This window comes from Bacillus rossius, chromosome 18 (assembly GCF_032445375.1).
Source record: "Bacillus rossius redtenbacheri isolate Brsri chromosome 18, Brsri_v3, whole genome shotgun sequence".
Classification (NCBI taxonomy): domain Eukaryota; kingdom Metazoa; phylum Arthropoda; class Insecta; order Phasmatodea; family Bacillidae; genus Bacillus; species Bacillus rossius.
This window is the reverse complement of record NC_086345.1, coordinates 5532680-5547684: the sequence shown is the minus strand read 5'-3', so window position 1 is coordinate 5547684 and position 15005 is coordinate 5532680. Positions and strand designations below refer to the sequence as shown.

Below are 15005 nucleotides of genomic sequence, written 5' to 3'. Positions count from 1 at the left end.
GGCAGTGAACCCGGAGGTAGGTTGTACATACACCTGCGTGCTTTGGACCATTTTGAATTGTATAGGCCGTGTAAACTTTAAACTTTAAACTGTAGGCTCCGCGCGGTGTGAACACGCCCGGAGTTGGGGTGCGACTGCCTTGGGGTCGGGCGGAAAACAGTTTTGTTTGGAGGCCCCCAGCGCCCCGACCAATCAGAGAGCTTCTAGGCCTGTGATTGGCCGGGGCCCCGCAGGCCCCCGCATGAGGTGTTCGGAGAGATATTTCATATATTTTTAAAGTTATTGAAGACTTTTTAGAAACTGAATCCATGTCGCTTTCGTTTTTAATATTTATAGTTTTAATTTAAAGGAGGTTTTTTTTGTTTACGTTGCTCGGACGGGTCGTAAATCGCTATTGAATGTATCAGTGCGTTTTCGTGCTGTGGTAAATCTAGGTACATTTTATTATTATTCTTTGCTATTATTTCGCGGATGTACGAAATTTTAAGTGCGTTATGAATAGTTTCGTTACTCGTAAATCTATTGCAATCTAAAATGGCCCTTAGGAAATTATTCTGTTTAACTTGTAGCCGATTTATATGGTGATTTGCAGCATAGCCCCCAGACCTCGCATCCATATAGCAACTGCGGGCGTACAATTTGAGTGTAAAGTTGGAGTTTTTTCCTGCGTGGTAAATTAGGTGCTTTTAACATTGGGTACAGGCTTCTTAAAGAACCTGTTGCAATGTTTGTTGCTCGAGCGATGTGTTTTCCCCATAGTAGTGTTCTGTCTATCGTGAGTCCTAGATATTTTGCCTGTGTAACATTAGGAATGGGTTGATGAAAAATTTCTAGCTCCCTGTCTGGTCTGCCTGTACGTTTTGAAATTACAAGCGTGGTTGATTTTGCTGCATTTATTTATATTCGCCATCGAGTGTAGAATTGCTCAAGTGCTGTCAGCTGTCGTTGGACGCATACCATGGCATATTTTAAGTTTCCGGATTGTTTAATTATGGCTGTATCGTCCGCATACATCTGTACGTAGGCCTTTGCGTGCGGTATGTCGGCTGTGTAAATATTATAGAAGAAAGGGGAGAGAGGGGAGCCCTGCGGCACCCCAGCTGTAAGTTCACGAGTAGTTGATTTAGCCCCGTCCAGAGCAACATAAAAATTACGACGCCATAAATAGTCGGCCACCAGGTATATATATGTGTCTGGGAAATTAAAGTTTATGAACTTTTGAATAAGGCCCGGAATACAGACTTTGTCGAAAGCTTTTTCTGCGTCGAGCATTGTCATTACAGTATAAGCTTTAGATGTGTTATTAAATCCGTCGGTAGCATCTTCAACGATTTTAATTAGAGGGTGGATTGTTGAGTGACCTTTCCTGAAACCAAACTGAATGTCTGGAATCACTTTGTGTTCCTCTGCGTGTGCTTGAAGGCGTGAGAGTAATGCTTTTTCAAAAATTTTACTCATGCTGTTTAAAAGGCTTATGGGTCGCCTGTTTTCTGGAATGGCTGGGTTTTTCCCTGGTTTAGGTATGGTAATTATTTTTGCTAGTTTCCAGGAGTCAGGATATGTTTTATGTGTTAGTATAGCGTTGAATATCGCCAGTAAATATTCAAGTGCCTCTAGAGGAAGTTTTTTAAGTGTTTCATAGTTTAGTGCGTCCGTGCCGCCTGCTTTATTGTTCGGGCTGGCTTTTATTAGCTTTAATAATTCTCTTAAGGTTATGAGTTCAGGGACAGTTTGCGTGCCTGTTTGTAGAAAGTTATTTACCACCTGTGTTGTTGTTATGGTGAAATTTCTGTCATTTATGTCGGTGTTCGGGGAGAATTGTTTCTCCAGTAGGTCTGCTACTGCATTTGCCTTGTCTTCTGCAATGTATTTAGCCCCGGTGGCTGTTAAAATAGCGGGAGTTGAAATGAATTTTTTGTTACCGCGAAGCCTGCGAGATAATTTCCACATTTCCTGCGGTTTGGTGGCTACTTCATTTATTAAATTTCCGAATTGATATATTTTTTCCTAATTTAGTAGGGGCTGGAAAAATGAGGGTGTTTATCAGAGAAAGGAATACATCTTGCTCAGCCAATGGCAGACAAGCTGTCTCCCCATTGGCTGTGCACCATGGAGTTAAAGCGGATTGGTTATGTTTGTTGCCACGGTCATGCTAGAGCAAAGCTCAGCACAAGGTGTCTAACGGAGCGCGACGGCCCCAGAGAACAGGTGCTTGCCCTGCGGACAGGCGATCAAGCTGCTCCACGCGGAGAAGGGGAAGAAGAACAAGACGAACCTCCACTTCCTGGCGGGGGGCCGGGTGCTGGGAGCGCTGGACCGGTGTCTCGGCCGCGAGCGGCAGCTGACCGGAGTGCTCAAGTGAGTGTGATCAGCGTCTCCATCACACCTTCAAAACAAATAATAATATTCTTAGACTTCCGTGAATTTTCTTTCTTTTTTTTTTAATCCAATGAAACATCAAATTATTCATGAATAGCGAGTCCAAGAAATTACAGTAAAGGTTTTTTGATTAATGCATAAAACTTTCATTGCTTGTGTTGTACATTTTAAGGAAAATAGTTTTCTGATATGTAGTGCTCTTGCCGTCAAATGTTATTGATTGCAATGTTATGACTTTGAAATAGGGATAGGGAATGTTGCAGATGTATTATTGTAAGTACGAAAGCATCTACTATTACAGAATCATTATTAGGTATGTAACTTATAATATTGGTATATATATATATATATGTATGTATGTGTATATATATATGTGTGTGTGTGTGTGTGTGTGTGTGTGTGTGTGTGTATATATATATATATATATATATATATATATATATATATAAATAAATAAGTAGAAAACTTTGTGTGTTTGAATCGCTCTTGAGTGGTGGGCTTGTAAGTCCAGTGATGACTATATTTTTCATTGCAGGGGTGGGCCTTCCGAGCATGTGCTATTGGCAGATAAGCTGCAGAAGACTCTCAAAATGTGTAACAAGGTGACACACCTCTATTCTGTACAGTTGCTAGGCCTGTACGAATATTCTAAACTTTGTTATTTGCATTCGATTCAATCGGATATACTTACACAGCGAAATAAAGAACATTCTACTGCATTCAAAGAGTAGTGAAGCGGTTGCACAACACTGTGTGTGACCACAGACATTGAGGTTAAGGTTCGTTGTTGTAGTGCAATATAAATGTGAACAGATCCAATTTTCAGTGTATTGATAGGCCGGTTTTATAACTAGCCATATTTTATTTCAGCTTTTCAGTAAAAACTGTTGAGTTCAGTTGGCGTAATAAACCTGCAATATAAAATTTTTTAATAACTTTAATACAGCCAAATAATAACAACAAGCCTTTTTCCAACCACAGAAAAAAAAAAAAGGTAAAAGAAATTGAAAACATACTTGTTTTATAGTTGTTTTTGTTTTTTTGTATTTACAACCTTTAATGGAAAGTATCTGTTACTGGGTACAAAGCCATGTACAAGTATCTATTTGCTGAAATATGACTTTGAAACTTGCATAAATATATTAGAGAGAATAAAAAAAACTCTTCTGACTCTAGCTATTCAAATTCAATATTCATATTTGAGAATATTTCGATATATGTATTTGAATTTGATTCTAGCTATTCAAATTCAATATTCACATTTGAGAATATTTTGATATATGTATTTGAATTTGATTCAAACTTAGAAACTAATATTTACACAGAACCATTCTAAGTAGCCAGTTTACGAAATATATCCCTGACTTTTTTAATGTTAAGTTAAGAGATTGTTTTTTTTTTTTTTTTAAATTTTTGTTTTTTACAGTAGGCATTAATAACAGGATCACAAATGCCATGCTTCAAAACTTTGCTGGCATGTCTTAAGGCGATTGGTGCACGGTAAAAAACGGTCACAGGCCCGAAAACAATGAATTTTGTATCATATGATCACTAAAGAGTCTAGATGCCTATGTGGGTGACCGTTACTATGTAGGGAGGTCAGGAGCTTAGTTCCGGCTCGTCAGTGGCGAGATGGCCTTCAGACGGGAAGGGTGTTGCTGGTGGTCGCTCTGCGGCCTGCCATCTAGCGGGAACTAACAAAACATCGAAGGTTTTATCTCGCAGAAGGTTTAGCAGGTTTCTCTTTCACTCATCCTTCGCCATGGGCAGGCGGAATGGATTATTTTTTTGTCCGCAACTGCTCACATGTGGCTGAGAGCTAACCTCTCCACTCCCGCACATCTTCTCACTCAACTTGCTCGTTCTCTCACACTAGTTCAATAAATCTTTTCAAATCTTCAACATCAATACTTTAAACCATTGCGCTTCCTACGGATTAATTATATTTCATGCACGTGCCCGAATTCAGCTGCAAAAAAATAAAACGGGTAGTCAATTTTTTTCTTCAAAAACCTTCTGAAACACTGTGTGTTAAAAAACATTCTGAAAGCGCATTTTTCTAGATAAATGGAAATTCTAAATCACCTATGCCACAAGGAAACATTGTGCTTTAATATTATGTAAAGAAAACACCTCTTAGTTTAATAGTTATGTAAAGGTGGTGTGATATATTTTAGATGTCGCACCATCTTATCATCCATGTAGAAGAGTTATCCGAAAAGCTAACAAGACTATTGCCATGGAAATGGAAATATGGTTAAGGAAATATTTTTGAAATGTTTGTAAACAGTAAACAACATATAAAAAATCTTATAACTGTAAAATTAAAATACAAACAACCCTATAGCAAATTTAATTTCAATATGAAAAAGTCTACAATAATGTTTACAAGAAACGAAATTGCAATAGCAATACAAAAATATCGCAATTTTGTTACATTGTTAACGTATACATTGTTTTTAATAAAGGCAATAAAAATTACATACTCAATATTTGGAATACAATAATACCTAAAGACCTACATAATTGCTGCGATATTCACAATAAATGCTTTTCTTAAATATAGTAGTTAAAAAACATCGTAAATAAATTATGAACATACATATTATGGTGAAAGAAAGTGGACACTATCACACTGAAAAATCTTAGAGGGTATTTTTCCTCATCTTATTTCTTTCTTTGCGTTTTTGGTCTTGTTCGTTAAAATATTTCATGTTCAAATACTTGATACGCATATACATTCTTGTCCTGACAAAACAGTATATAACTTCTTCTGGATATTTATTTTCAGTAGTTCCGCAAATAATTTTAGTCAGTGATTCAAAAATCCGCTCTTTTTTGCACAAATTGTTGCCATGAACATTATCAAAACACATTTCAGCAATCTTTATTAATTCAAAAAATTAATTAGTGGAACATTTTAAGTTACTCTTTGATTGTACATGTATCCAGCTATCGTTCTCCGAATTGAAATCTGTAGTGCCAAGGTCAGGATATTTATTTCTGAAACGGTGAGCTATATAGTCAGAAACATATTTCAGCCCTTCAAGAGAAATTTTGTCACTTGAAAGGGGCCTGGCCTCTAAATCTAAGTCTATTTCTTCCATGTCAGCAAGATCTATTTCATTTAAAGGTGATTTCTCTTGAAATGTCTGTGTAAAATACATTTCCTTGCACAAAAGTAGTTCTGTACTTTCATTCTGATAAGCACTGCCCTGTTCCATTTCATTTGACGAAAAATCACTTACCAAACACATTTTGTCTGTCTTCTCATCCGTGTTTTTCCGTTCAGCAAAAACTGCTGCAGAATGTTTTCACAACATATAGTTTATAATTCTGTATTTAAAGTCAATGGGCGACAGATGCGTATTTTGATGTCCCATACCCATACCTCTAATATACGAAAAATAAAAACCACTCTAACACATCTTAGTTCAGTTTAACTGTTAACAAATATTTAGGTTAACAGGTCCTATACATATTTCCGAGTGTTTTACTGACTGAGTTATACTGGACATTAATTAAATTGATCGCTGATATTTATACTTTTAAACGAAATTTTGGATTTATCATTTTATGTGAACTCTAATGCGTTAAAAAGTGTAACGCAACACTACACACAGGTAGTGATGTCTAGTGCACTGCCCTATGCACATTAGTTAACAAAAAAATAAAATGAAATATTAATTACTGATAAATAATACCTAGATGTCGTGATACAAGTAACACATGCTTATCTGATATTTATCTCAATTAGAATACGAAATAGGAAGACAAAATAATTAACTGATTTTAAGACTGATTTATTACTTACACACGAATAAACAAATACCACGTATCCCTCAATACAGTAATTCCATTTGACCAAATATCATTCCGATTTTTTTTAACTATCGTTGCCAGGTACTTGGGCACGACTTCGCAAATGTCAATGTTTCACGTAGAGTTCAAAAATGGATTTACGGTTCGAAAAATTCACTAACTCATAAATTAATCAATTGTCCGATAAAACATAAGACCTATAGACTCAAGACCACTAAGATAGTTGTGCATTGTATGTTCATATGATCATGCCATTAATAATACTGAGAGGCTAATTAATTTAGTAAATATAATATTTAATAGCGGCTGGTTTTAGTTTATCCCAGCAACATCAACAAAGTCATAATATCAATCGGCAATGTTAAAAAGTTGCAGGGCGTCAGTACAGCGTTAGTGATAGAGTAATAACAAAATGGCCATACCTAGACTAATGATATCTTCTGACGTTAATAACTTTAAAATCGCGTATTCCCGTTCGCAACTTAACATACCATCAGCAGTCTGATGATAACCTTTTTATACATAGCCTACTATTATTACCGCACACGTAACATAACTTATGGTAGGCCCGCGTCAGGAACGTCCTGACGCGGAGCTGCACGCACCAAAACGGCCAAAACCAAGCTTCTTGGTCCCTAGAATAGCTAATAGGACTCGCTCTTGGGCCTGAGACACAAACTACCTTCAGGCAGGTGGGCACCATTGCATGTGCCAAGTTTATAAGAGAAGCACGTATTCACTGGAGGTCTGTCAGGATTCTGACAAACCTTAAAATTCCAAGATTTTCCAGTGTGGAGTTTAGATTAGAGCTGGGCAGAATAGGTAATTTCGGTTGAAATTATATTTTACATGGGTATGCATGAATTTAATTTATTTGTTTCAAAATGCTATTTACTGTGTTTGTGGATTAATTAATTTATTTATTTATTTATTTATACTTGTGACATGGCTACTTATGGAAAGAATGCCTTAGATAATAGGTACAAAACAAATGTACAAATACAGTAGAACTTCATTTTTACATACCCAGGATATACAAATTCCCATGATTAACATATATTCTTTTTACTTTAAACGTTATTTTCCGTAATTGTACATACTAATGTATTACTTGCCTGCTTTATGCGAAATCATTTCCCTTAATTTACGTTCAAACAGCGCTGCTAGTTAGCAAACCATTCGAACAGTTCAGACTGAACAATAAAAGTTGATAGCGAATATTGTTATGTTTATTTATTATAAGTTACTGCATGAGCTTGCGGTCACAGTCGCTTTGTTTGCCGCTGTAAACAACATGCATTTTTTTGTACCATTTGCTATGGTGAACCATATGGTCACGAGCCAAAACTTTGGTGACGTGAACGTGAAAATTAAGTCCATTTTGATCTCTCCCTCCTTTAAACTTAAATGCATTATGCAGGAAAATAAAGTTGTATAGTGAGGTTTTTACATAATAAAAAAAACAGTGGATTACTGTTCCATTTTTAAAATAAGTTTTAAAGCAACGTACCAAATACTTAGACAATCTGATCATAAAAAGTGGACAGTTTGAGATGCTTGAACATTCATATCTCTTACTTATGAACTGAAATTTCATGTTTAACTTGAAACAATTGTGAATTACTGCAAGTTTGATGAATTTATTGTTTTCACTATGTGAGATAATGAAATTTTAGTTAATATAAAAGAGTAAGCATCTCTGACATTTTATTTAGTTGGGTGTATATTTGCTTCTTATTATTTCCATCATAGTGAGAATAAATATTATTCTTTCTTAACTTATTCCTCATTTTAGGTTTTCTCTTTGTTTTTTTACATATTTTTATTTCCTGGTCTCCGGAGATAGTGAAAACAAGGTTCTACTCTACAATCACAAAAGAATAACACAAAAATACATATGAACAAAACACACAGATACAGAAACATAAATTTCAGACAAAAGGACACACAAAAAGATAGCACAAAAACAAAACAATATATAAAGTAAACACACATTGATTTAAATATTTTAAATCAGTAATAATATATAATGAATTATGGTAAGAATTAAAGTACGACTGTTGAAGGGTGGTATTTTAATTACAGTGTTTTCTAAAAGATAACTACAATTAAGTTTTTTATTATAGGAGTACTTACAATGTGCTTGAAATTTTTATTTTGACTTATAGTATTAATTAATTAATGTATTGTTTTGTTTCAGAACCTGCAAACTGTTTTGAAAGACTTAGCTGTCCTTGAAGCAGAAAAACTGAAGCGTTTGAATCCATCTCCAAAGTTCTACATGCTACACAGGTCAGGTTACGTAAATAAATAAAAAAATACAGGTGTAAATTACTATTTCAAAAACTAGATCAACAATATACTCAAAGAAGTGATTCTATTGGTTCAATTTAATTTTAATGTAGTCTGTATAGAGCTATTGAGAGAACATAAATGTATTTTTGACAAACACGAGTCTACCAAAATAACACACTCAAGAAATCTGGAAAACAAGAAGAATAACTCAGGGAATGGAAAATGAATTTTTAATTTGTTATTTTTTTTTTTTTTTTTTCAAAACTTGGAAAACACAGGGAAATTGACAAAATTGTTACCTAACTGATTTGTTACTTGTAGAGACCTGAAAAAGATGTCATTTTTCTTAAAAATAGTTTTTTTTTTTCCCTCAGATTTTTTTTGCTGATTTTACTTTTGAAATTAAAGTTCCCCCACCCATGAAATCGTTAATTATTGTCAAGAAATAGAGCTGTGCCGATACGAATCGGCAGAAACCGATTTTGCCTATATTTTGTTGAATCAGTAGTTCTGCCGATTCACAATACACTTGTTAATTTTCAACCAATATTATTGAATAATGAAAGTGCCCGTCGTAACCTAAAATACCACTAGTACGGTTTTCACTTTTCGTACTATTACATACAGTAGAATCCCGCTGATGCGACCCCTCACGGTTTCCGGAAAAACGGACTTATAAACGGAATGGTCGCAATAGAGAATTCGGGCCGATGCCCCCCGCCAAATATATCCAAATACATAAAAAAATTGCCTTTGTTCGCATAGATTTCATATTCAAATAGTCTATGGTGTAAAAAAGACAACTTTTTAAATTCATATTACACCTCGGACTCGCATACCCTGAACAATGGGTTTCGATAAATACTTACGCTAAGAGAATTCACGTCACGCGAGTTCGGCTATGCTAGCCGGCTGGTGGTTATTTTCGTTCAAAACGTGGCGAAGGAACTTGTGTGGATAAGGTAGAAAAAATTCTGCTATAAACGAAGGATATAAGAACAATGCTAACCTGAAATGCTGTGACATGTTTTTGGAGTAGATAATCACAGCGACAGACCGACAGGATGCGCTCCCGCCCTTGCCGTCAGCGATGTTTATTTTGACAGCTCAAGCAATTATCTTTTCCACGTCCCTTCACAGCGTAAAAAAAAAAAGAAAAAAAACGTGTGGACGGGTAAATGAGGGAAAGGAGAGCTGAACTGCTGGCTGCTCACGCATCTACTCGCTTCGCCACTGTCTGGCGGCGACGCGCGCGCGTATGTGCGTGCGCGCGTGTGTGTGAGGCTGGCGACCAGCAGTACGTCAGCTAGCAAGAGTGTGACGGTAAATGTCGACCTTGACCACTTCCCCTTACTGCAGGGCTCGCTTTCTTTTATCTCTGTCTCCCCCTCCCACAAATATATTGGCTGGCAGGTCTCGCCCTCTTCACCTTTATCTTATCTCTCACGCACACTTGAAGCACCTAATACGTCGCGCCCCTAAATTTTTCAATAGCAAATTGCTGCCTTCCTTCTGTACTGCATTTATAATTTCTTCTCTCTTTTTAAGAATCATTAACAGAGTAGACTTCGGAATGGCATATTGCTGTGCTATCTTCGTCTTGGAAATTGTCTTCTTATCCACTTGCTGGATAACCTCATAATTTTTCATTAGCGACAAACTGGCTCGCTTTATACTCATTTTCACGAATCCACGAGTCCGTGTAAATTAAAAAACGAGTCACAATCGTCAAACGGGACCGGGACGGCAATAGACGCGCGCGTAGATGCTATCAGGTGATGCGCGCAGTTTACCGGTATTGGCTAGCGTGGACAGTCTAGAGGGGTGGTATCTATTTTTAGCCGTCTTTTGTATGCCTGCCTGCTTACAGTACAGCGCTTGCAAAGATAAATGTGAACACACAGCGCCCAACAAAGTGTAACAGACTTGTTTTTCAGCCGATTTTACTCAAATTTTCGACTTTCTCTGCTCAAATTTTTCACGGTTTCTCAAAAAACGGTCGTATAAACGGAATGGATGCATCAGAGGGGGGTCGCATTGGTGGGATTCTACTGTACTTTGAACTTACATCATTTCTTAGCTATGTATGTCAGCTGTACATATCAAAAATATCCTATGATTTAATAACTTTCTTGAATCTAATACATCTTAAATAAATATATCACCAGCACGGTAAAGTTAGATAAGAACAAAAACTTTCTTTAGAGAATGGCTACCACTACAAACAATTGAAAATACCAACAGTGTAAACTGCAAAGAGTGTAATGTTTTGATGGAGACATTTTTAAATTAACTTACATAAAGTTTATAACCAAATAATATAGGACTTCAGATAATATAAATTACTTTTACTGTTTCCCGTGCAAAGGGATTACATGAAATGCATTTCTGTATAAATGTTTGGTACTGTAAATTTACGCCGCTGCAAGTGTTTAAGATGGTATTGGAATTTTCGTCCTTGAATTGTAAACATGCACAAAGTCTTGTAATTTACAGTTTACAGTGTAATGTTTAGCAGCCGTGAGCTTAAGCATTTTGTAGTTCGCAGTGGTTGGTTAAATACATTAATGTTTTACGGCGTGGGGCTTGTGTAAACATGGAGGATGACCTAATACTAACTTCATTGGCAGTTGTTTGTTATATGTTGTATTCTGTGATTCTGATTGCCTTTTCTTCATTCATATGGAAAACATGGGAAGAATAGCTTCAGCGTTAAAAGGTTTTGGAAGGTTTATAAAAACAAAGCTAACCAAGCCGCCAAATATAGGTACAAAATATTATTAAAATAGGTTATGGTAGCCTGTCTGGATTGATCCAGCCTTAGAACATCATATATTGAAAAGGAAATTAGCTCTTAAAAAATTGAATTAGAAACAAAAAAAAAATAGTAGTAATAAGTTTGTATGTTTTAATATATTTACATCTTAATTTAAAATTTGGGTATAATTTATATTTTATTTTGGTTAATGATATTAATAAAAGTATATTTACAAGACACCAAATCATAGTTGTATATTTCAATTGTTTTTTTTTTTCCCCCCATTTCTGCACTCAAAAATTTTCCAGAATCAAAAAATCCTTTCCCGCACAGCACTACTTAAAATTAAACTGTATTTTGATCACAAATTCTTTCAATTGAACAAAACCTACAAGAAAATACAAGACAGACCTAGGAATGTAGAGATACCAACAGTTTATAATAGTAGCCAACAAACACAAAAACAGGTACATTACTGAATAAAACAGGTACTTAACTGACTAAAAATGCACTGGATAGCTGCAAAGAGAAATTGGTGAATAAATATAGCAGCAGCTTATTTAGACAACAAATGAAAAATTAGTAGTGGTATTAAAATTAAACAATTTTAATTTTACAACTTCATTGCAGAAATAAGGAAATGTGATATAGTCAAAGAAAAATGTTCTTTTTATAATCATATACGTATGCTGAATTGTATTTTAATTTTATTTTCAGGCGAGAAGCTGATTCTGATTTCATGAGTATTTTCATAAATGAAGTTGGAAATCAGGTGAGTTTTTTTTACATATATTAAAAAAATTATGTTTTTAAATTATTGCTAGAGAACTACCTATATTGGCACATAATGTTTCCACACTAGTTGATCTAGTGGAAACATACAACTGATAAATACTAAGAGGTTTTTTTTTTTTTTAAACACGGCAAGTTTTGCTTAACACTTTAATTTGCAACAATGATTCATTATTTGAAAATTCAGAGGTGTAGTATTACCACAATGACCCCATATATTACATTCACTTTTGCAAGTTTTGATTGTAAAACCCTATTAAACAATCAGTTTCAGTATCATCATAATGCCATTGCTTGTAATGTAGCAGCTATTAAAGTAAACTTTTTAAATTTATTTTTTTAAGATCAGAATTATTATTTGTGATCTATAAATGTTATTTCCATAAATATTTTTTTTTGCGTACAACCATGACATTAGCAGAAGAGACGAGGTCAGTTTTTGACTTTGATTTACAGTTATCGCAAAAGTCTTGATGGGTTGCTTCCGTAGTTCTCTTCTCGAACGGCGTGTCAAGCCAGCCCTGCTCGGCCAATCACGTCCCTTCAGTCACAGGCCAGCAGGATACTATCCGTCCTGCAAACATCCGGCCGCCAACTACTGACTAAAAATACAGCCTGTTCAAGTGACCTACGAACAATAATTTGCAATTAAAATTTTTGATGGCTAGTTTTCTTCATATCAGATTAAAATAATGTTAATATTGATCAAGAAAAGATTTGCTCACACTCTATATATTTCGAAAATACTCTCAGTTGTAGTAAAAGTAAACACTTATTTTTGACATCATCGTAGCAAGTTTATATTAGGCAGCTGACTCCTTAATGTGTATAACTGTATTATAAAGCTGGTTATACAATTTAAACACACAAGGAGTACATAGCAATTCCATGACCATCCACAACACAACTGGAAGATTGTTTCACAATTTATTGAATATTAATGCATACATTTAAGCCAGTGAAATTTTTCATTGAATCTTAACATTTGTTGGTAGTGTTTATAAGTAATTTTAAGTATGATTCTCCCATTATACATGACTAACAGCTTGTAAAGACTATTTTTCTACTAAATAATTCTATGAGTGCATGTTAACTTGTGCAAAATTTTTAGTGAACAATATTTTAAGGAATATTAAAACCTTTTCTCGTATATTTAATGTACATTTATCACTTTTTGTGGATGATAATAATAATAATAATAATTTATTTTTATAAGAGGAATTACCAAAGCAACGTAAGGTAATGATTTCTTGCTGTGATGATGCTTGGTATGGTCACTCACCAACACAGCCATTTGCCCTAAAAATATTTACTCATTCACAAGTTATAAAGATCAAAATAGCAGTGTGATAATTTATTAAAAAAAAAAAATTAATAACTATACAAATCTCAGTGAGTAGCAAATCCCAAAATTCCAAGCAAAAATTAAACAAATGACAAGCAGAGAATAATGGTTAAAAGTATGCAGATGTTTTCACTAAATATTCAGTGTTTTGAATTGTTTAAACATTTTTGACGTGACGTCTAATAAATCTATGAACGCCGGCTGCACGCACGAAAAAGTGTCCCACTACGGATGTCCCACTACGGATGTGTGCTGTTTGCTCACAGTACGCATGCGTGGCATCTCTCTTCATGCTCATTGTACGCATGCGTGGTATCTCTCTTCATGCTCATTGTACGCATGCGTGGCATCTCTCTTCCACTCGATTGGAATAACCATCAATTTGACTTTTCAATCATATTTTCGTCGTTTGAATTATTAATATAATTTAACGATCGTCCACTGATTTTCAGCACAATCGGTACGGTTATTTAAAAGTAATGTTGAAAATTCAAATACGTTTTGAACCAACAATGGTGTTTTACAGTTACACATAATAATTCAAATTACACCCAGGATCTTTTGCAAAACGTTTTAAAAAATATTGTAACACATTATAAATAAGTTTGGTGTATTTAGGATGCGTATTTGTTATCAAATCGTGTTATAAAAACGAAATAATATTATTTCCCTATTGTGAACAAAATTTTTGTAAATGTTTATATAACATCTGAAATTCTGAAACTACGTTTTCTTAAGTATGGCCTCGTAGGCTTGCGGTTAGCGTAGCTATCTCTTAAATCAAAGGTTGTCGGTTTGAATCCCGGCAACTCTGATTTTTTTTTTACTTGTAAAAATAAAAACTGCGCACGCAACATTTCAAAAGTAATAAATATATTTAAATTAATGAATGCAAATAAAAGTAAATTTAATAATTAAATTGCACATTTCATTTCACTCCTTTGTATCCATACAAAATAGTGATAATTCAATAAAAATGATTCAATTTTATTCATAAAAGTATGCAGAGGTAGATTTTATCATACAAAAGATAGAAAAATTTTAAAAAAAAATTCTTCCTCAAAGAATATAATATTTTTAATGCCTAAATGGTTTGGTTGCAAAAAAACCTATTACGGCTCAGTCTCGGGCCGTATATGATATTTCCTTTTCTTCTGGATCAATCATTTCATCAATGTTTTATTATGACGTTGTCACGTTAAACTATCGTCCGTAAACCGACTTTACAGACAAGCAATTTTTTTTTTCAGTTACTGTTTAGTGAGACAGTAGCAAACAAAATTTTGGAAATGAATATTCGTTATTTCAAAGTGTTGGTATTGGTAGAAACAAATACGAATAGATTAGTGTTCGTATTCAAAAATTTTAATCTTCGCACAGGCCTACAAATTATGGAACCATATTTTAGTTTAGTTCTAATTAAAAAAAAAAATTAAGTATAAGTAATGATACATTTTCTGATGCAAAAAAGAAAAAAGTAATATATTAATCAAAGCTGGGGTTCTGTGTGAGCTAGATACGAAAGAGTTAATATGTTAATGGAAATATAATTTAGAGTCAAGTGTAATGCCGATGCGTGCACTAGTGGTCAAATGGGAAGACGGCAAAAAAAAA

The 15005-nt window shown here is 34.6% G+C and overlaps 1 protein-coding gene across 2 annotated transcripts in view; it reads left to right on the top strand.

The window, feature by feature from the left end:
* The window catches only part of LOC134541461 (alanyl-tRNA editing protein Aarsd1-B), a 52990-nt gene that overhangs the window by 35055 nt on the left and 2930 nt on the right, over window positions 1–15005 (top strand). Inside the window, exons 7-10 of one of the 2 annotated variants that reach the window (XM_063384936.1) lie at window positions 2228–2358; window positions 2915–2981; window positions 8402–8493; window positions 11972–12026. In XM_063384936.1, coding sequence (XP_063241006.1) covers window positions 2228–2358; window positions 2915–2981; window positions 8402–8493; window positions 11972–12026 — 345 coding nt within the window. Of the gene's footprint in view, window positions 1–2208; window positions 2359–2914; window positions 2982–8401; window positions 8494–11971; window positions 12027–15005 lie in introns of both variants that reach the window. The other variant, XM_063384938.1, reaches the window with a different exon arrangement.